Here is a 22,101-nt window from a genome sequence, read left to right as displayed (position 1 = left end):
AATATATAATATTGATAGGTTTTAAACACCCCGCCTCCATTTCAGTGAAAGCTGTTCTTGAAATGGCAAGGAATTAAAAACCTATTTATTTTTATATAAATCTTAAAAATTATCAGTGAACTAATGTGCTATATCATTATTATACATCAAGATACTTCAAATTATTGTCAAAGTATTCTTCTTTTATCTTGGTTTTAATCGGGGGGGAGGGGGGGGGGGTGCTCTTTAAAAATGTCACAATTAAATCTGGATCACGAGATTTTTTGTCGATCAAGTCTCCACAATGAGAACTTATAATTTAATTAATCATTATGATTATATTGTTGTACATTTCCAGCTCATTGTAAAGGTTCATCCAGACCAAAATGTGAAAACGGAGGATTTGTTGACCACAACTGTGAATGTTTCTGTCCACCTAGTTTAAAGGGAGATCTCTGCCAAACCGTAGAAACATCATCAGGTAAGGGGAGATAACTGTCAAACAATAGGTACTCCATTAGGTATGTATGAAAGACAATTGCCAATCAATAGATACAACAGATAAAGGGAAACATTGTTCCCAAACAAATACATCACCATGTAAGGGGAGAATATTGCAAGACAATATAGATACATCAGGTAAAGGGAGACAATTTTAAAGCAAATACATCACCCAGTAAGGGGAGAATATTGCCAGACAATATAGATACATGAGGTAAAGGGAAACAATTCTCAAACAATTCCATCAGCTAGTAAGGGGAGATGATTTCAAAAATAATAGATACATGGGGTAAAGAGAGACACTGAGTTCCCAAACAAATACATCATCAAGTAAGTGGAAATGATTTCAAAAATAACATTCATGGGGTAAAGGGAGACAATACCCAAAAAATAACTACATCAGCTAGTAAGATGACTGCAAAAAAATAGATACATCATCTAGTAAGGTGATACTATTGCAAAAACAAGATACACCAGGTAAATGGAGACAATTCCCTTATAAATACATTATCCAGTAAGGGGAGACAAAAAGATCAGATTAACTTTTTTGAGATGTACACAAATCGTTTTCATCAGATGCAGTTACCATGAAAGCATACTATATTTTCTTTTAAAAGAAAAATTGTACTGTGATGTATTTTTATTTCAATTTTTGTAATATTGAAGTTTTTCTAAATTGGTGACAGACCATTTAAAAGAATGTTGGAATAGTATTGATATGGACCTATTTTAAAAAGAGTTCTATTTATAGTTAGATTTGGAATCACAACTTGTGGTATACATCGCTCTATGGTCAGGTTGTTGTCTCTTTTTCACATTCCCTATTTCCATTCTCAATTTTATCAACTAGATAGGAGACCAATGACAAAGTTAAAGTTATAAAAGACACCTAGAGGGCAACAAAGTCCAATAAAATTATAAAGGTGTCCATTTGTGTATTAAGAAGCATAGAGGATATTTTATAAGAACATACTGTCACTATTTGCGGGGGATTTCCCCCATGGAAGCTGTCAAATAGAAATTTTGTTAGAGCATTATTTTCTACAATTTTAAACAAAACAGTAGTTTTATAATTGCTATAGTCTTTTGAAAGTATGAAGAAGCCAAAAAACAGCATTAAAATACATTTGAACGTCCCTTTGAAGGTTTTGTAGGACTACAAGAGCCATCTTGCACATAAAACACCCGTGGACATTTTGATAAATTGGCAGGTATGTAAGAAGCATATATTCATCCAAAAATTGTCATTTTTGAAGGTTGAATAGTTATTTATAGTTGTACAATTGTTAATAGCTGTGTCATTTGATCTCTGGTTGAGAGTTGTCTCAATTACACATTTTAATTTTATATTTCAGCATGTGGAGGTATTGTCTATGTATCAGAGTCGAAGGTCACGGAGATAAAAACACCTAACTGGCCTTCACCTTATCCTGCTGGAACAAAGTGTACCTGGTTGATTAAGGTACTTTTAGGGAATTTCATACGATATCTGAAAAAAAGGATATGGAGCTGTCATCAACCCAACAAAGATAAAATGTACAAGGAGGTCAAAATGGAACAAACAGAAATCATTAGTCATAGAACACTAGGTGACGTAGTACTGTCATGATCAGGCCTAAAGAAAAATATAAAAGAAAAATAGTCAATATATAAATAGATTGACCAACATATTATGATTAATGAACAAATTCTTTAAATTCTGTAATCATTATAAACCAATTAAAACCAGTCCAACATTGATATAAACTAAGGATTAAATATCAATTCCAATTCTGGATAAAACTGGAAAAAAATAATGTCAAATCCTGAACTCTGTTGAAAAACAATGTGTTTGTTTCAACATCATAATATAATTAAACCCTGTGTCCTAGACAAAATATCTGGCTCCTGAACTAAATGGCTTAATCATAAATTCCTGAAAAAGGTTCTTTGGCCCCTTTATCACTTTGGTGTGGTAGTTAAAGTAGATATTATTTTTTTGCCCGACTTGAGGCATTATGTTTTTATTAGTCTGTGAATCTGTTCATTCATTCGTCTGTTCTTCCTTTTGTTCATCTCAAAACACTCACTTCAGGTTAAAGTTGTTGGTCAAGGTAGTGTTTGAAGAAGTGCAAGTCCAATCAATTTGAAACTTAGTACATATATGTTCCCTATGATATGATCTTTCTAATTTAAATGCCAAGTTAGACTTAAAGTCCCTTTTAACTCAAATTCATGGTCCTTGAAAATAGAAAAGGAGAGTGCAGTTGGGGCATCCGTGTACTTTGGACACATTCTTGTTTTATTTATTATTTAGGCTCCAGCTGATATGTTAGTCAAGTTAACAGCAGATGATCTTGATCTGCCATACAACAGTCTTAACAGATGCTACCATTGGATGGAAGTAAGGTACAATCTGATTGGTCAACTTGGAGTCAAGATTTGTGGTGAGATTAAAGGCAAGACCTGGACTACAACACCATATGGTGAATCTAACTTGATGATGGTGAGGTTGGATGCTAAATTTGCAGAAGATAAAGATGCAGGGAAGGGATTCAGCATCAGTGCCACAGCTACCCCCAAACCTGTTGTGGAAGGTAAGATGAACAACTGAGAATTTCTGTAAGAGAAAAAAACATATACTGTGGATTCATTATCATTTGACGGATACCAATTTACATGGATTTTGTGGGTACAGAAGAACCACGAAATTAAATGTTCGACGAAAAAAAAAGTTCTATAGTCTTGTGTGCAGACTTCAGCAAAAGCAGGAAATGAAATATCCAATAACATGTGAGTTTTCCTTATCCACAAAAATTGGAACCCACAAAAATAAATGAATCCATAGTACTTCAAAAAGAGGGGGTTATTTTTTTTCCTGAAAATATTCTGATTCCCAATTTCATGAAAAATATTGTGGTCAAGCAAATGACAAAAAAATAATTCCTGAAAGGGAGCAACCATATTACTTCAAGAGGGGGTTATGGTTTTTTCCTAAAAAAAATATTCTGATCCCCAATTTGATGGAAAAAAATATTGTGGTCAAGCAGATAACCAAAAAATGTATTCTGAGACCTGATTTTTCTCCTACCTTATAGTGTTAAATTTTGAAACAAAAATAATGATTGATAGGCATAGAAAAACTAGAAAAAAAGTGTTTGTGCTTTGCATGAAAAAAAATTTCTGACTTGGACAAAAAAAGCATAACTTTCCCCTTTGAAATAAAATGGTTACTTCCTAAACAATTTGCTTTTGTAAGTATGATAATTTTGAGACTTTTGTGATTAAAAAAACAGGGCAAAACTAAATCCACAAAAAGTATTGCCTATCTTTTATAATTTTAATAAGCTTTGGATTTTCAAATTTTTTCTCCTCTAGCATCACTAAAAAGACATTGATTGTCAAAATTCATATCTGGTGCATAGAATTTTGTACTGTTTATGTTATTATGCAAGTTGAAATCTTCTTTTACTCATTTTAGGCAACTCTGTCACATGCAACTAACTTCAATTTTGGTGTTTTAGATAAAAGCAAGATTTGTACATTTGAGCCTCCGTCTGACGGTTGTTTCTTTGAAGGAGATGGCAACTGGTTTGTGGGAGAGGTAAATATATCGAAATTTGAGATGTGTATCTGACAAATTTACTATGGATTCATAATTTTTCGTAGTAATTGATTTTTGTGGATATGGAAAACTTTTCACTGATATTTGAATTTGTGGTTTTGCTTAGTTTTATACAACATTTATCATTCCTTGGACATTAAATTTGTGGTCACCAGTTATCCAGGAAATCGATGAAAATTGGTTTCAAATGAAAAATATTGAAACCACAGCATATAATTGAGATATACTGTACAAGTAAATATCATAGTTGAGATATCACACAGCTAAATATCATAGTTGAGAGGGGTCTCATTAGGGGGGTTCTGATCCTGGATCCTGCTTACTGTTTTGTCAGTTTCCCATAGCCGGCTTACACTATCATGACTATGTACGTAAGCAATTCTCATATTTTTGTAATTTACCTTGTCCCGCTAGACTTCATTTCCTGTTTTCACGGCACAAAAAATTTGACTTTCACGAGTCACACTTACAAAAAATTGGCAATCCTGTGTCATACTTAGACGCCAATGAGACCCACTTGAGATACATCTGACAGAAGAATATCATGGTTGAGATGTATCAGACAGGTAAATATCATGGTTGAGATATATCCGACAGGTAAATATCATGGTTGAGATATATCTTTGATTGATGTTACCTACCCATGCCTTAAAGGGTTGGGTAGGTATATAGGGATTTTTTTTTGGGGGGGTGGGGGTTGCAACAACATAATTTAATATTTTAGACAAGAAAACGACATATAAGCAGAAAAAAATCTTAAAAAAACATTTGTCATCATATCTTGTAAAAAAAATTATGTCATCAAATTTTTCAGGTAATGGGGAGGTTGCTTTTTTCATGTTTTTAGATTCAGGTAAGATCGAACAATTAAAATTTAATTTTGGCTTAAATCCTGAACTCCATTTTATACTCCTTTTAGGATGCATCACCATCAGACTATGGACCATCATCTGCATATCGTGGACAGTTTTATGCCTATGTGGATGGAAATAATGGACAGGAGGCTGCTAAAATGACATATAAAGCTCCATCAACTATGGGTATGTTTTTATTAGTCCCTTCCAAAAAAGTCATTGGTAGGACTTTGTTTGTATTGACTTTAGGGTTTTCCTGTCTTCCCATCCGTCAGTCCTGCAAATCAGTTATCCATACCATTTTTCCTCGTGCATGATTGAAGATATTGATTTGATATTTAATGTATTATTTTATCATGACCAGTTACAGGTCAAGTAATATGTTTTGGTGATAAATGTCCAACAGCAAATATTATATCTATATGAGGATGAGAAAATGACAAATTTTCTATAGTCTTGTGTAGATTTTAGCAAAACCAGGAAATGAAATATCCACGAACATGCGAGTTTTCTTTTATCCAAAAAAATTTCAGATTAATGTAAGCTTTGCCTATTACAATATCTAAGCTTTGCCTATTACAATGTCTAAGCTTTGCTTATTAAAATGTCTACGCTTTGCCTATTACAATGTCTAAGCTTTGCCTATTACAATATCAGAGTATTGCCTAAGCTTTGCCTATTACTATTTCATAGTATTATCTAAACTTTGCCTTTTACAATTTCAGAGTATTGCCTAAGCTTTGCCTACTACTTGTCTGGAGGCGACTTAAAAATACACAGTGAGGATGCAGACTACATTTATGATCTTTGGTCAGCACAAGGAGATCAGGGAGATGGTTGGCAAAAAGCCAAAGTTGACGTTAATGCTAAGATGGGTGATTTTGTAAGTTTAGGATAGTTTTTATAAATCCCTTATAATTCTAGAAGTAATGTTTTGTGAACTGATCCGTATTCAGCGTTCTCCCCAGGACCCTAATGCATTGTTGTACCCTGGTGATATATTTTCTATCCTAATGTTACCCTAATGCTATCTTTGATGAATCTATGATAAAATATATTTGAGTCATTAATTTCCATGGTGCTATTCAAGAATTGTGTGGAGAATATTCTTTTATGGCAAACTCTGTCACTGCTTTAAGGGAAAACGGTAGTATTAAATTTTCCCAGCATTAGGTTGGCCTTTTGTGTACCCAAGGCAGGTGAAGGAAGTCAAATTATGAGCGCTGTGATTGGATGTAAGGGTACAATATATTTTTTATTTATCTATGAATAACTGCAGTGTGTATATTTACAATATAAATTTTAAAACCTATTGAAATATTTTCTAGAGAATTATTCAAAAAGACTTGCAAAATTTCATAAATTTGGTGCAAAATGACGGTGGGCATGGATAACATAAACAAGCTCCGTTGGAAGTTGGTCATGATACTATTTGGCTTTAATTTTTAAAACAGAATAATAAAGTACTAACACAACATATCACTGTTTTATCCAGGTTTTTATCTTAAAAAGTGGTAAATTTAGAAAATGTTAACATTGTCGCCTATGGCAGAATAAATAGTACCGTTTTCCCTATACTGAAGATAGCAAGGGAAATCAAAGTCACTCAAACTTCAATTCTTTTATACTATTTTGAAGCTTTTGATTAGTACATTTGATTTTTATCACAAAGAATAGAAATTTTTCACTGAGAACAATACTGTGTTGAGAAAAGTGCTGAGTCATCATGATAGGTCAAATTGATTGCTAATGATATAAAACTTTATTCTAGAATGTCAATATTAACTATATTGTGTAAAATGCACCATATTATAGTTCTTTTGTATTTGATTTCACCTTTCGCAATTATTTTTTCAATTGGAAACACCAGAATTCAAGTCGCGACAAATATTTTTTACTGAAATGTTTGCCTTTTTTGCTGCGTAATTCCCTAAATGTATCACTTAGGTATTTCTGTAAACATAATCTATTAAAATGGGAAATTGTCTGGTTTAGTTTGTACTGTTTATGGAATTAGGCAATATTTGGTCACATTGGAAGCATTTTCAGTGTTAGAATTGTTCATCTAAGAAAAAAAGAGGCCCACTTGAGGCTAAATTTACATAGAATTTATACTCTCCTGTGTAAAGAATTGTTCACATTCTTGATAATTCATGCAGCAAATATTTCAAAAGTGCCTCATTTTGTAGTTTCTTTCTTTTATTATATCAGACATAAATAATTTTTCATTTCCTACTGTTTGCAAGGACTTTTGTTGGAAATTAATACTCCCAAGGGACATAATTCAGCTTTTTCATTGATTAATACAGGCAACAAAGGCAACTGTACAGCTGAGTAGTTTGCATATTTAATGTTTAAAGTGTCTAATATCTTTGTTTTCATCATCTCAAGACAGAATAATAGATTTTATAACAAGCTCTGAAATTTTTAACCACAATATGGCATATACTAAAGCATGGAATGGAGATTAGTATGAAAAATCTTGAATTTGTGCATTTGTTGTGAATTTTTGATAAAATGAATACAAATTGAATGGAACTGTCCATTTTATCTGTTTAAATGGAACTATTTATCATTCTTTTTAAATAAGATAAGATATGATTGGATACAGGTTGTTTATTAAGGCTTTTCTGAAAGAAGTAGAGAATGAGGTAAACCAGCTTGTGGGGGTGGGGACATAAAATGATCTATGTTTCTTTAAGTAATGGGGACATACAAGTATTTATTATAGCCAAGGTTTTCACAATAGCCCAGTATTGCATTAATAATGTCATAAGAATTCTTTATATCTTTATGTCACAGTATAGGGAAAACGGTAGTATTAAATTTTCCCAGCATTAGGTTGGCCTTTTGTGTACCCAAGGCAGGTGAAGGAAGTCAAATTATGAGCGCTGTGATTGGATGTAAGGGTACAATATATTTTTTATTTATCTATGAATAACTACAGTGTGTATATTTACAATATAAATTTTAAAACCTATTGAAATATTTTCTAGAGAATTATTCAAAAAGACTTGCAAAATTTCATAAATTTGGTGAAAATGACGGTGGGCATGGATAACATAAACAAGCTCCGTTGGAAGTTGGTCATGATACTATTTGGCTTTAATTTTTAAAACAGAATACCGGTAATAAAGTACTAACACAACATATCCAGGTTTTTATCTTAAAAAGTGGTAAATTTAGAAAATGTTAACATTGTCGCCTATGGCAGAATAAATAGTACCGTTTTCCCTTAAGCATGTTCCCTTATCATGTTTTGGATATTTTGTCTGATTTTCAGAATTCTCTGGTTTTATCCATTTGATTGCCTTAAGAAAGTTTTGTCATTGACCCCCAGTTTTCTCTTTATAAATCTTGTACATGTATAATGATAAGCCATTTGTAAAAGTCTTATAAAATTTTAATTATTTTTGAGAACTTAAACTTGTAAATGATAAAGCCATATTCCCGGCAAAATTTCAATGGTTAATATCTCGAAAACAAGCACATTGACCTGTATATTTTGTTTGCTCTTTTGGATCCTTTATTAATCCCCTCTCAATATAAACTAGTGTTTTGAAAGCTAATTATTTTGAAACTGAGAAGTAAACTCCCTTAAGAGAGCATGAGAGGAAACAGAATTTAACATTATCTATTTTCTTGAACTGATTGTTCAGCTATATTTTGCTTAGATAATCAAGTGTTTTAAACTAGATTTGATGCAGACATTATGCATATGAGTTCTTCTTCTTCTTCGTCTTCTTCTTGATGCAGATATTATGCATATGAGTTCTTCTTCTTCTTCTTCCGCGACTTTAAAAATGAACTTGTCCGCAGCGTTTCTCCAAAACTGCTTGTCAGATTTACTAAGGGTTTCATAGAATTGAAGACTAATATGTCTAGTTGAGCCATCAATCTTTCTTTTGTGCATTGGGGTCTATTAAGGGGTATTTTTTTTTGGAAAGGGGGGGAGTAGAAAGGAGGGAGGGGTTTACTATAGAACCCTATGGGAATTTATTTTCTAAAATTTTCAAATGAATATAACTTGAAAACTGTAAGTGATAGATACATGCAGTCTTCAGAAATGATTATAGGACAATAAAACAAATCACATGAAATATAGGGGGAGTCCCTGGGTGGTCATTCCCACCCCCTTCAATTTGAGAATATGCTTTTATTTTGTAAATGGTCCAGATTCCCACTCCTAAACCATATATATTCTTGAATGGGACAATAAAACAAATCAACTGAAATTAAAGGAAGTCCCCTGGGGTCATCCCCACCTTGGTCAATTTGAGAATGTACTATTATCTTGTAAACAGTCTTGATCCCCACCCCTAAACCATATATATTCTTGTAGGGGACAATAAAACAAATGAAATGATATAAACGGGAAGTCCCTAGGGAGTCACCCCACCCCCTATTGTTTGAAAACTTGTAAACGTTCAACATCCCCACCCCTAAACCATATATATTCTTGTATGGGACAATAAAACTAATCAAATGAAATTAAAGGAAGTCCCCTGGGGTCATCCCCACCCTGTTCAATTTGAGAATGTGCTATTATCTTGTAAACGGTCTAGATCCCCACCTCTTAACCATATATATTCTTGAAGGTGACAATAGAACAAATGGAATGATATAAACGGGATGTCCCTAGGGGGTCACCCCACCCCCTCTTGTTTGAAAACTTGTAAATGGTCAACATCCCCACCCATAAACCATATATATTCTTGTATGGGACAATAAAATTAATCAAATGAAATTAAAGGAAATCCCCGGGGGTCATCCCCACCCCATTCAATTTGAGAATGCTATTATCTTGTAAACGCTCCAGATTCATCCCCACCCCATTCAATTTGAGAATGTGCTATTATCTTGTAAACGCTCCAGATTAAACAACCCCCTCTTGTTTGAAAACTTGTAAACCATATATATTCTTGTAGGGGACAATAAAACAAATCAAATGAAATGTAGGTAAAGTACCTGGGGGTCACCACCACCCCCTCCTGTTGGAATAATTATAAATAGTGGAGATCCTTACCCCTAAGCCATATATATTCTTGTATGGGACAACAAATCCAATCAAATGAATATGGGACCATATGAATGGTGAGTTATGGGAGCTTTGTTTGGGAGACTTCGTAACAGCATCCTGTTACAATTACTTCTTGTTAAGCTTGAAAATGTTACTACTCTAGCAGCACATCCCTACCAATTAGTATATAGTGAGTGGCTTCTGAGACTGTTTGTAATAATGCAGTTTACGGTATTCACTTTTCATTATAAATTGTAAAATGATTTGTTACGCCAAAATAAAATAAAAATATATTTATATAAAGTAGTATATAAGCAGAATCTCTTGCATTTTTGTCCATCATTTAGGAATCCAGATAATAAATTTAGTGAAAATCTGACATCTTTTTTTTTGCCAAATTTTTATGCTCCATGTTGAAAGTTTCACTTTGACCTTGAGATCAAGAACCGCACAGTTCCTTTGCTTGGTGTGTTTTAACATGTTTAAATTTCTTTTCGTTGAGACTTGGATTTTCCCCTAAGGTATAGCAGGCCTCAGCAATAACTTTTTTTTCAACTTGTCCAGTAGGACAAGTACATACCAAAACTTACTTGTCCGAATGAAATTGTAACTTGTCCAAAAAGAATCTTAATAATAACCTTTTTTGCATTTCAAGTTCACTGATTCAAGAAACAAAATGAATTAAAAAAAAATTGAACAGAATTTGATTTATATCCTTTGAAATACTTTTAAAAGATATGAGCCATGAACAACTGAATTTAGTTGTGTCACATGACTTAGGTTCTAGTTTTTATCAATGCTAAAGTCTCATCATACTTTGCACATGAAGCACCATCTGATTGGCCTCTAAATGTACACTCATTGGATTTTTATCCTTTTTTTTTTAAAGTTGAAAAAAGTTTATTCAAATGCAATCAGTAAAAAGAATTTGAGGTATGATTGCCAATGAGACTAATGACCAAATGACACAGAAATTAACAACTATAGGTCACTGCATTGCAAGTATTGTTTTTTGCTATATAAAGATCAAACATGATTTGATGATGTTTATGGTAAATAATAAATTTCCTCATTCTTATTTAAAAAATACGGTATGGACATTAGTATTAATTATTATAAAGCAACAAAATAAGGTAGGAAAGGAGGTTCTGATTTGTCTTGGTCCAGAAATGTCTACTGCCTTGCCAAGCTGTCTATTAATCATGTCTATGAAATATGTCTCCTACGGTGCCCAACTGTCTATTAAACTTGGAGCCGAATCATTTCGGAGCTGGTGAGGAACTGTCTTTTAAAGTTACCTTATCTAAAAAGCGCATGGTTGAATGGAATGGTAAAACTGGTTTCCGAGAAAAGTGTGTTTATTACCTGTTAAAAGTACTTGATAAAGAACCAGTTTTAAATTATCTATTGCAAGTCTGAGGGGTCTTGAGAAATAAAAAGTTTCAATTAGTTTCAGTTTAAAAAGGAAAGATGTCAAACAAATCTTCTTTTCTTGTTTTTTTGTTAATAATTATACTTTGTTCATCAAAGTTGGATTAAAATTTATTTTCTGCAGAATGATTCTACTTGTCCCATCGGACAAGCTTGGTATAGCTTTTACTTGTCCGACCTTTTTTACCTCTGGTACCGGACAATCGGACAAGTGTTATTGTCGAGGCCTGTATAGTTATACTATTTATAAGTTCAAGACTGGTTAGTGAGAGTAGTTGTATAATGAGTTCTTGTTTTGGTTAAAAATATAGATTGGTAAAATATGCACGTGAAATACTTTGGCGGTTTAAAAGGTGGGGTCCCGTTATATTATATAAAGAAAATTTGTGGGTGTCATTTATAGAAAATGCTCACAGTAACTAAGACAGTTTGCAGTTTATTGTGTTATAATAATGTATATGCATTATACTTTGTTTTTTTTCAGTCCATTTAAATGTAGTGGACAAATGTGTTTGTACTTATAATATGTTGGTTTATAATGTTATTAAACATTGCTTACTAGAAAAGAAGAAGTTACTACGAGCAACTAAACCTATTTAGAGTTTTGTTTTATTTATTATACCACAGATTTAGTAAAGAAATGTTTTAAATTCAGATGAGCTTGGCGAGGGAGAATTTAATATAATCTAATATGCATGTTCTGATTTTGTGTTATTGATGCAGGGTTGGCAAAGTATTACCCGCTCGGGTTTTACTGGGCGGGAAAACCCGGGTTTTCCCGGGCTGGGCAATACTCCCTGAAATGGGCAATACTGGGCAATACTGGGCAATATGATTTTTTAAGCTTATTTCAACACAAAATAGTAAAGACTTGTTGTAGTTTCATAGTATTATAGCTAAATATATACATTTTATACAGATAACCATTGAGAGTCATTTCTAGAAGATTTAAAATTTAATTTATTTCTCTTCTCCACATAAATTCTATGTACGAAAAATACAATATTTGCACAATTTAGGATTCCTCGTTAATTTCCAAGCATTGTTTCAATAATCTTAACACTTTATTGCAATGTTTAAGTGAATTGTAAATTAAATTGCTATATACGCAATCATGATTGCTAAATAAACACCCTACAGGGTCTTGTCATTAACTCTTATAGAAATGAAAAGACTGATTATTGTTATATAAACATATCTGTGATCATCTGTGTTCTATAAATCTGAATAATTACTTATTATTTAGTTTTGTACATTTGTACATATATAAATTATTTCAAAGTAATTTTCCTTACATGTACATGTAATCCTTAAATTCTTTATACTAGTTATATATTTGTTAGAATAATTTGTTAGAATAATTCTCATATGTATACACTTGTACTTTTGTACATGTATGTATGTATGATAAGACTCTCAAACAAGTAAACTTATTTATAAATAAAAATATGTTTATATATATCTTAAATGTATTGCATTTGTGTTTGATTACTGAATCCTCTTTGAAATTCAGACCAGTATTTTATATTACCCAGTATTGCCCAGTATTACCCAGTAAAACCCAGTAAAACCCGGGTTTTCCCAGTATTTCCCACTGGGCTGGGCAATACTCATAAAACCCGGGTTTTTGCCAACCCTGTATTGATGGAAGCCCCTATCTTTTCTATTAAACATAACTTTCTAAATCCCCAGTATTTTTAGCTGACCTGGCCCAAAGGGCCAAGTGAGCTTTCCCATCACTTGGCGTTCGTCGTCCGTCGTTAGCTTTTACAAAAATCTTCTCTGAAACTACTGGGCCAAATTTTACCAAACTTGTCCACAATCATCATTGGGGTATCTAGTTTAAAAAATGTGTCCGGTGACCCGGTCAACCAACCAAGATGGCCACCAGGGCGTAAAATAGATCATAGGGGTAAAATGTGGTTTTTGGCTTATAACTCAAAAACCAAAGCATTTAGAGCAAATCTGACAAGGGTAAAATTGTTTATTAGGTCAAGATCTATCTGGCCTTATATTTTCAGATGAATCGGACAACTGGTTGTTGGGTTGCTGCCCCTAAATTGGTAAATTTAAGGAAATTTTGCTGTTTTTTGTTATTATCTTGAATACCATTATAGATAGAGATAACCTGTAAAAAGCAATAATGTTCAGCAAAGTAAGATTTACAAATAAGTCAACATGACTGAAATGGTCAATTGACCCCCTAAGGAGTTAGGTCACGGTTTTTTAATTTGATGGTTTACGGATTTTCCCCATGAAAAAGTCGGGTCGGTCGGTCGGGAAAAAAAAAAGAAAAAAAATCATCTTTGAAGACAGAAAAATATGCAAAATCAATATATATTTCACCTTTCTAACAATATGTTTGTTGTGCTATTTTATCATCAATTCTTCAATTTTAGTTCGATGAAATAATATTGCTCAACTGTTATAAACATCGCACGACATTGTCTAATAATTTACAGTAAAAAAAGGGGGGTGCACGGACAAAGACGAAATTAAATCGTCATTTCAGAAACAAGAAAAATAAATTCGCGTAGCTCTTTATCAATTCCAGAAAACTTGGTGAATAATGATCTTCAAGCACGAAAACTGATAAAGAAAAAAATGTAAAAACGTCGTACGAAAATAAGTTTCAACACACGTGTCAAAAACCTAATAGACTCGTCCACTGGAAAACGAGATTATCGGGTTTAATCTGTTGTCTCGCATTCCTGTTTTTTATCCAAATGGACGATCATTTTTTTATTATCTATCAGTCAGGGGCATTACTTAAACAAGTAATTTTTTAAAGTTACTTATAGAAGTATTTTTTGTTTTTGAAAATAAAAAAATTACTTTATAGAGTTATTTTAAATTTCAATAAAACATAGACTAAATGAGGGGGGGCAAGGGGGGTCCCAATAACAGCAAATTGATTTGGCTCATAACAGATAACAAGGAATTAAAATGGACAAACACAGATAACAGTAAATGAAATACTAAAATAATTCGGTGTTTGACAAATCAGTATTTCTTATTACGGATATAATCCTTTGTAATGCATTCCATGCATTTTCTATGACTATGTTTTTAGTATTAATTTATGTATCTAGAATGTGTTGAAATAACTACTCAATATATTATAATTTTTTTTATACGCTCGTTTACGGAACGTTTTATGGTATACTGTTGTCCGTCTGTTGTCAACATGTCGGACATTAACTCGAAAACTCTTTAACCAATTTGCATTAAACTTTAGGAAATTGTTTATATCTATTGACGTGAGCTCCCTTTTTGTTTTCTTTATAAATTTTAGATTTTAAGTTTCTGGGTAATGAGTTTTTAATCAATAAAATTGGTGTTTTTTTCAGTTTTCTAATAATATCTAAATGTTTTCACAAAGCAAGGAATTTTGGTGAATTGTTTATATCTACATAACATGAGGTCACTTTCAATTTTTATAAATTTTAGATTTTACGTTTCCGAGATAACGGGTTTTATTAATTAAAAAGGGGGGATTTTCCAGTTTTCAGACATTAACACAAAAATGTTTTCAGCAGTTCTCATGAAACTTTGCTGAAATGTTTATATCTATTGTTGTAAACTCCCTTTCGATTTTTATTAATTTTAGATTTTATGTTTTTGAGTTAAGGGATTTTATTCATTAGAAAAAGGTGGTATTTTCTAGTTTTCAAAAATAACTAAAAAATGCTTTCAACAGTTCTTATGAAACGTTGGTGTATTGTTTATATATATTGACTGAAGCTCCCTTTGTTGCTAATACAAAAAATGACCTAAAAGAGTTTGAATATTCTGACTTTTTCTAAATGACCATTTAATGAGGTGTGTGAATTTTTCTTAATAAGACTATGAGGCAAAGTGGTATTTAGGGTAGCAAAATCAAAAGCACCAATTCTAAGCAGGCAATTTATCAAGTACTTCGAACGAATTTTGACACTCCAAAAGCAATTTATTCCACTATTTTCAAAGGCCTTATTTGAACAATTTTTTATCAGCTGAGGTTTTTGATTGTACCAAGTGTACTAGTAAGAATACATAGTTTAGTAGCGAAACAATGGCTTGAAACGAAAGAAATCTTTGTTTGTAATGAGTAATGTGCAGCTTCGGACCCAAGTACATGGTTGGAACTTTCATTGTACAGTGCATTTGGTTCTGCTTTGAAAAAGAATCACAGAGCTGAGTATATGTACCATATTACGGTATATAAAAGGTTAACTGGTTGTTATGACCTAGTCCTTAATTGAGATCCTTGTCAGATATTCCTGGCCATATGTTTTCCTTTTTGTCATATTAAGAATTGCTTTAATTTAATATGTTCGTACGGGAAACAAGGACCATTATTCTCATACAAGAAATTAAGATAATTCTAAATACACATTCATAAAAAAATGGAATTCATTACAAAGGATAATCATAAGATATACTTGAATTGTCCTGGACCTTACTTCTGTGATGGGTAAATGTTAATGGAATCCTTCTCTGAATACGGGACAAACATATTAGTAGTGGTAGACCCCAATGTCCAATGATCTTCAATTTATACCGAATATTGACTGTCAAAAAAAAAAAATGCTAACATTCCAATTTTCAATAACAGTTAACAGCAAATACATTATCACAATAACAGATAACAAAAAAACTAATAGCCCAATAACAGCTAACAAAGAATAAGACAATAACAGCTAACAGCAAATATATTTTCAAAATAACAGATAACAAAGAATTAAATTGCCCCATAACAGCATAACAGTTAAACCCTTTGCCCCCCCTCCTAAATGTAGTTTTGATGAGTTTTTACATAATTTCATATCATAAAGTTAAGAATTCATTATATTTGAGAGGATTATAGAGATGAAGGGTTACTTTAAAAATTATGACATAAATATTACTCGAATAAGTTATTTGATACATTTTTAATAAAATTAGTATTAAAACTTATTTAAGGAACATGTGCCCTTGGTTTGGGTTACAAATTATAAATAACTTCAAGTCTTAATCAATTCACAAGTATCTATCTATTTATATCAGTCTACCTTCAAGATTTTGGAGAAAAATGAGAATTTAATTGTCCCAAGATACCAATCTTTGACCATTAGAAGCGTCGGTATGAAAGATAAGTGTGTCAGAAAGGCAATTAGTGTTTCAGAAGGATTAGATTTAATATGTCAGGGGAAAAATAACCAGATAACTGTGAAAAATTGTTAAACCTAGTAAAATCTGTATTATTGGACACCTATAAAAATAATATTCAGAAAAGTTACTTATATAAGTAACATTTAAAATAGCCTCGTTTTCAACATTACTTGAATAGGTAATTTTAATTGTTACTTGTTTAAGTAATGCCCCTGACTGTCTATGAAACAAGAAAATTCCAAATGATTTGTTAATATTCAGTACTTCAACTTGATGCCTTTACCCTGTCCACATTTGGACAAGTCTATTTCTATGAGATGATGCATCTTACGGACTGATGACAAATAAGGGAAACGAACTTATTGTGTAATTGGTTTTAAACACAAGTTTCGTTCCGCAATATTATTTGCGCAAACGACATTTCAAGGTCAGTTATAATTGATTTGTCTATTTTTAGAAACGTAAACTGGAAGTTTTATTTTTTCACAACAGAAAGTGTTATCAATTTTGTTAGTGATTAATGCATTTCATTTCATAAAAAAATAATATTTAATTATTTTTCAGGGATAATGCATTTGTTAGGGTCGGCGGGAATATAAAAGCATGAAAAGTCAATTTTATTTTTATTCTGGAAATCGGAAAAATCGGGTCGGGGAATCCGTAAACCAACAAATTAAAAAATCCTGGCCTAATTAATGTCCTTTATAGTCAATTTTTAACAATTTTCATCGGGCCAAGTTCATGATAGATAGAGATAATTGTAAGCAGCAAGAATGTTCAGTAAAGTAAGATGTACAAACACATCACCATCACCAAAACACAATTTTGTCATGAATCCATCTGTTTCTTTTGTTTAATATTCACATATACCAAGGTGAGCGACACAGGTTCTTTAGAGCCTCTAGTATTTTTTTATTCTCGTCTTTAATGCAATAGCTAGCCTTGGTGGCATGAGTGGTCCAAGTTGTTGAGCTACTATATCACAGGTCAACACATGAGTTGTGAGTTCAAAACCCCACACTTGGCAAGTACATTCAACTTCAATCTTGATGTCAGTTTTTCTACAAAAAGTCATGCAGTGGTTCACTCCTCACATTAGCTTCTCAAATAAACGAATCACAACAAAATTGCTGAATGTGCTGAAAGTGACACTAAACATTAATCAATCCATCATTCTCTTCTTCCTTTACAGATTCTTATTATTGCTGAAACAGGATCAGATTATACAAGTGACATAGCAGTTGATGATATAGTTCTGAAGGAGGGAGTCTGTTAACTTTGTAAGTATTATATACTGTGGATTTAGTATACTGTTTGTGGGAGAATATAAGGTTGGTGGATTTCAATTGTCAAGGTAAACTACAAATAAAAAAATTATCCTCAAATATAAAAAAAGATGTGGTATGATTGCCAATGTGACAACTCTCCACAATAGACCAAAATGACACAGAAATTTACAACTATAGGTAACTGTACGGCCTCCAACAATGAGCAAAGCCCATACCCCATACCCGTACGAAAAACATGACACGTACTCCGGCTGGACAGTAGCCGTACTGAGAACCGTACTTATAATAATTATTTGGACTTTTCTTTGAATGTGTTATAATGGATAACCCGGCTGGACTTTCAGCGAAATTAGCCGTAAACCGGCTCGAAATATTTAAATTAGCAGGAGTCCGGTTCAGAAAGTCCAGCTGGACTTTCATAAAAGTACGTCTGAAAAAATCCAGCCGGCATTTCTGGCAAAAATATGGCCTCTATAAAGTTCAGCTGGACTTTACAAAGTCCGGCTGAACTTTAAGAAGTCCAGCTGAACTCATAAAAGTTCAGCTGGACTTCAAAAAGTTCTGTTTGACCTTTAAAGATGATCTCAGCAGGGGCTGATCCACAAAAAGGGGGGGGGTTCCACCCCCGCAGAACCCTCCCTCTTGATTACTACTGCTTAGTTTTTCTTCAGATGGTGGATTTGTCTGTTATGATATGCAGCCCTTGTTATAATCTGAAAATAAAAAAATAAAACCAGAAAGCATTATATACAATGTATATGCATATACTGCTTATTTCTTTTTCTTTTTTCTACTGTCTTACTGGCAAAATCAAGAAACAGGGAATTGTGAAGCTAAACGCTTACTCCTAAAAATGTGTGGTTATAATTATCATGATTTATATATACTTCAGACTAAATAAATTTAAAGTGCATAATATGCAGTAAAGCTTTGAAAATCACTGAAACTGAAATATTTTGCATAATTAAGTATTTAATGTAGTTTTTTTAATTCTTTTTACTCTTCAAAAATAAAAATTAAGCTATTTATATTGTTGTAATCATTTCATCAATATGTTGAAGAAAAAAGAGCATATCAGAATTGTACTTACCAGAATATGCAATCCAAAATACATGCAAACAGCTGCAGCAATCTTCCTAAATTGAAATTGATGCCAGTCAGAAGGATCCATCTTCTCTAATATAATGTGAAAAAAACTACTTCCAAACATTTGCTTTACATCCAATGTAAATTTCTCATTTTGTTTAAGAACATGAAGAAAGAAGACACATCCTCCTGTTTATTCCAAATTCAAATTTTGTTGTATTGCAATACATGAGGTTGTTTGAGGAGCTGTGAAAATTTTTCTTCTTATGACTTCTTGCATATGTCTTAATTTTGAATATGTGATATATTAAAGAAAAGAAAATCAATTATTAATTTGTTCAATTATGAAATGTTTAATAAAAGTGATAGTTATTGCAGATATATGTATTTAGAAATGTGTTATCCTTCAAATGGCCTCATGATCAACCTCTGTGTAGATGCTACTTCCTGTGGCCTGTCCAGACTGAGGTTATTGAAAACAGATGGCACTCTCTACAAGACTACTGCTATTAAATCACTGTTATGGCTCGAGTTTCTAATTGATATTAAAGAATGATGATAATTATTTATTTAATGCATTCATCTTATTAAATATAAATATACTAGAAAATGTATAAATTTAACCTATTAATAGATGTAATTTTGCTAGGGGTTTTATTTCATGAAAAAGTAAAAATGTTAAATAATTGTTGAAAACATATATTTAACTGGGATATGATTCAATCAAAATTATATCACCTATATTAAATTTCAATTTTCCATTTACAGTCTATTTTAAATATTTTATAATGGAATTGAAAATTTTAGGGGAAAAGATCACATCTTATAGTTTGATCTTAGAGTATATATATTGTAAAAAAATATGATATCATTATTATAACTTGCAAATTTTCATTTATAACTCTTTTCCATTTTGATAGAAATTGTTCCTTTCAAAGAACAAAATCCTAGTGACAAACTTTTTATTTCTGTAAGGGCAGATTTTGCTGATGAAAATTTTCTAAGTCTTAATTCCTGCTCATAAATGACTGTAAAATTTTCTAAGACAAAAATCCTGCTGATCATTCTACAGAAAGAATAATTTCTCTCAAAAGTCCAGCCGTATTTATTTTTTTATCAGAATTACAAAAAGTGCGGTTGGACTTTTAAGAAAATACCGGCTGGCAAATAACCGAAGTATAAAAAAAAGTACGTGTACGGCTCATGTCAGACTGGACTTTTCAAAGTCAGACAGGAATACGTCTCAAGTCCAGCCGAAGTCCAGTTGAACTCCTGTTGAAATTTTCGTACGGGTAGTCGGCTATAAAAAGCCCCAAAATGACAATGTAAAACAATCAAATGCGAAAATTCAAAGTACAGATGTTTCTATAAGCTTCCTGTAGGTTTAAACAGGCATTAATAGTTTATACAGATTCCCTCTAATAAGTCCACCTGAAATTGATATTAAAATCCACCTTCAGGATATTTGAAGACTTTAGCAAAACCACCAAATCTTATATATAACAATGAAAAGTGCATTTTTTTGTTCAATCTAGGAAAATTGGTACCTGTGAAAATAACTGATTACACAATATATTTAAAATTTGAATATAACGTCAAATGGTCTTTTAAAAGAAAACCATAGATTTAAGTCGGCCACTAATTAGAGGTACTTCGATGTTTGTCATCACAAGGGCCTTCATAAAATCTCAAATCTGCTTCATCCTATTCTTATATAACTTGAACACACCATTTATTTGATGACAGAGAGCTCCTGCGTTATTTTTTGGTAAAGATAGCTCTCAATAATGACGACTTCAGTATGTATATTAATGAAATTTATCCTGCTGAACTTACTTTAAATAAAGCCAATACTGACAATGACCACTGCCCTTTCCTCGATCTTGATATCTATATCACTAACGGAAAGCTAAATACTAAAATTTATGATAAAAGGGATGATTTTTCATTTCCTATCATTAATTATCCGTTTTTAGATGGTGACGTTCCCTTGTCACCATCTTACGGTGTTTATATATCTCAACTTGTACGATTCGGTCGTGTATGTAACAATGTTTTAGATTTTAACGAGAGAAATTTATGTATTACTGAAAAATTATTACACCAGGGTTTTCGATATCACAAACTAGTCAAAACATTTACTAAATTTCATCATCGGTATAAAGACATCATTCGTAAATATAGCTCAACATGCAGACTTCTTATACGTTCAGGTATTTCACATCCAATTTTTTATGGAAATATTCTGTATAAAGCACAAAGGTGTCAGTATTCACCTCAGAAACTTACAAAACCTTTGAATAGACTTATTAAGAAGGGATATAATTACGATACTGTTGTCAAGTCATTAAAGATTGCATATTTTGGCGTTAATATTGAGTCACTGATAAGGTCTTTGCGTCGGAACTAAACACATTTATTCTAAAAACAGTTGTTGGCATGACACGGGTTATGTTCTTCTCATATATGTTATGATGGTATGATACTAAACCCCTAACAGGAAGGATTGTGCCTGATGTTCATATGATGAAATCATAATTTATCTTTCAGTCAGTTTAATTGAAGTCTGGAGCTGGCATGTCAGTTAACTGCTAGTAGTCTGTTGTTATTTATGTATTATTGTCATTTTGTTTATTTTCTTTGGTTACATCTTCTGACATCAGACTCGGACTTCTCTTGAACTGAATTTTAATGTGCGTATTGTTATGCGTTTACTTTTCTACATTGGTTAGAGGTATAGGGGGAGGGTTGAGATCTCACAAACATGTTTAACCCCGCCGCATTTTTGCGCCTGTCCCAAGTCAGGAGCCTCTGGCCTTTGTTAGTCTTGTATTATTTTAATTTTAGTTTCTTGTGTACAATTTGGAAATTAGTAAGGCGTTCATTATCACTGAACTAGTATATATTTGTTTAGGGGCCAGCTGAAGGACGCCTCCGGGTGCGGGAATTTCTCGCTACATTGAAGACCTGTTGGTGACCTTCTGCTGTTGTTTTTTTATTTGGTCGGGTTGTTGTCTCTTTGACACATTCCCCATTTCCATTCTCAATTTTATTAATCATAACCTTTTGGGACTGACTTGATATCTAAATCTTCCAAGGCTTCTCACGTAACCTTTTCGATACACAAAATATAGTGCATTGATAATAACATTCAATACATCCTATCCATGACAGAAATTGATCAATGTAATATATGCTCAGATA

General features: G+C 32.3%; 1 protein-coding gene across 1 annotated transcript in view; it reads left to right on the top strand.

Annotated features, from left to right (window-relative positions):
• LOC143051778 (zinc metalloproteinase dpy-31-like) overlaps positions 1 to 22,101 on the top strand; it is a 54,737-nt gene that overhangs the window by 30,971 nt on the left and 1,665 nt on the right. Inside the window, exons 12-18 of the mRNA XM_076224706.1 lie at positions 338 to 460; positions 1,836 to 1,942; positions 2,777 to 3,056; positions 3,984 to 4,063; positions 5,004 to 5,124; positions 5,664 to 5,821; positions 17,715 to 17,802. Of these exons, the coding sequence (XP_076080821.1) occupies positions 338 to 460; positions 1,836 to 1,942; positions 2,777 to 3,056; positions 3,984 to 4,063; positions 5,004 to 5,124; positions 5,664 to 5,821; positions 17,715 to 17,798 (953 nt within the window). The 3' untranslated portion in view covers positions 17,799 to 17,802. The remainder of the gene's footprint in view (positions 1 to 337; positions 461 to 1,835; positions 1,943 to 2,776; positions 3,057 to 3,983; positions 4,064 to 5,003; positions 5,125 to 5,663; positions 5,822 to 17,714; positions 17,803 to 22,101) is intronic.

Source organism: Mytilus galloprovincialis, chromosome 11 (assembly GCF_965363235.1).
Source record: "Mytilus galloprovincialis chromosome 11, xbMytGall1.hap1.1, whole genome shotgun sequence".
Classification (NCBI taxonomy): Eukaryota; Metazoa; Mollusca; class Bivalvia; order Mytilida; family Mytilidae; genus Mytilus; species Mytilus galloprovincialis.
Note: the sequence above shows the minus strand (reverse complement) of the source record. Positions and strands in the feature narration are given on the sequence as shown.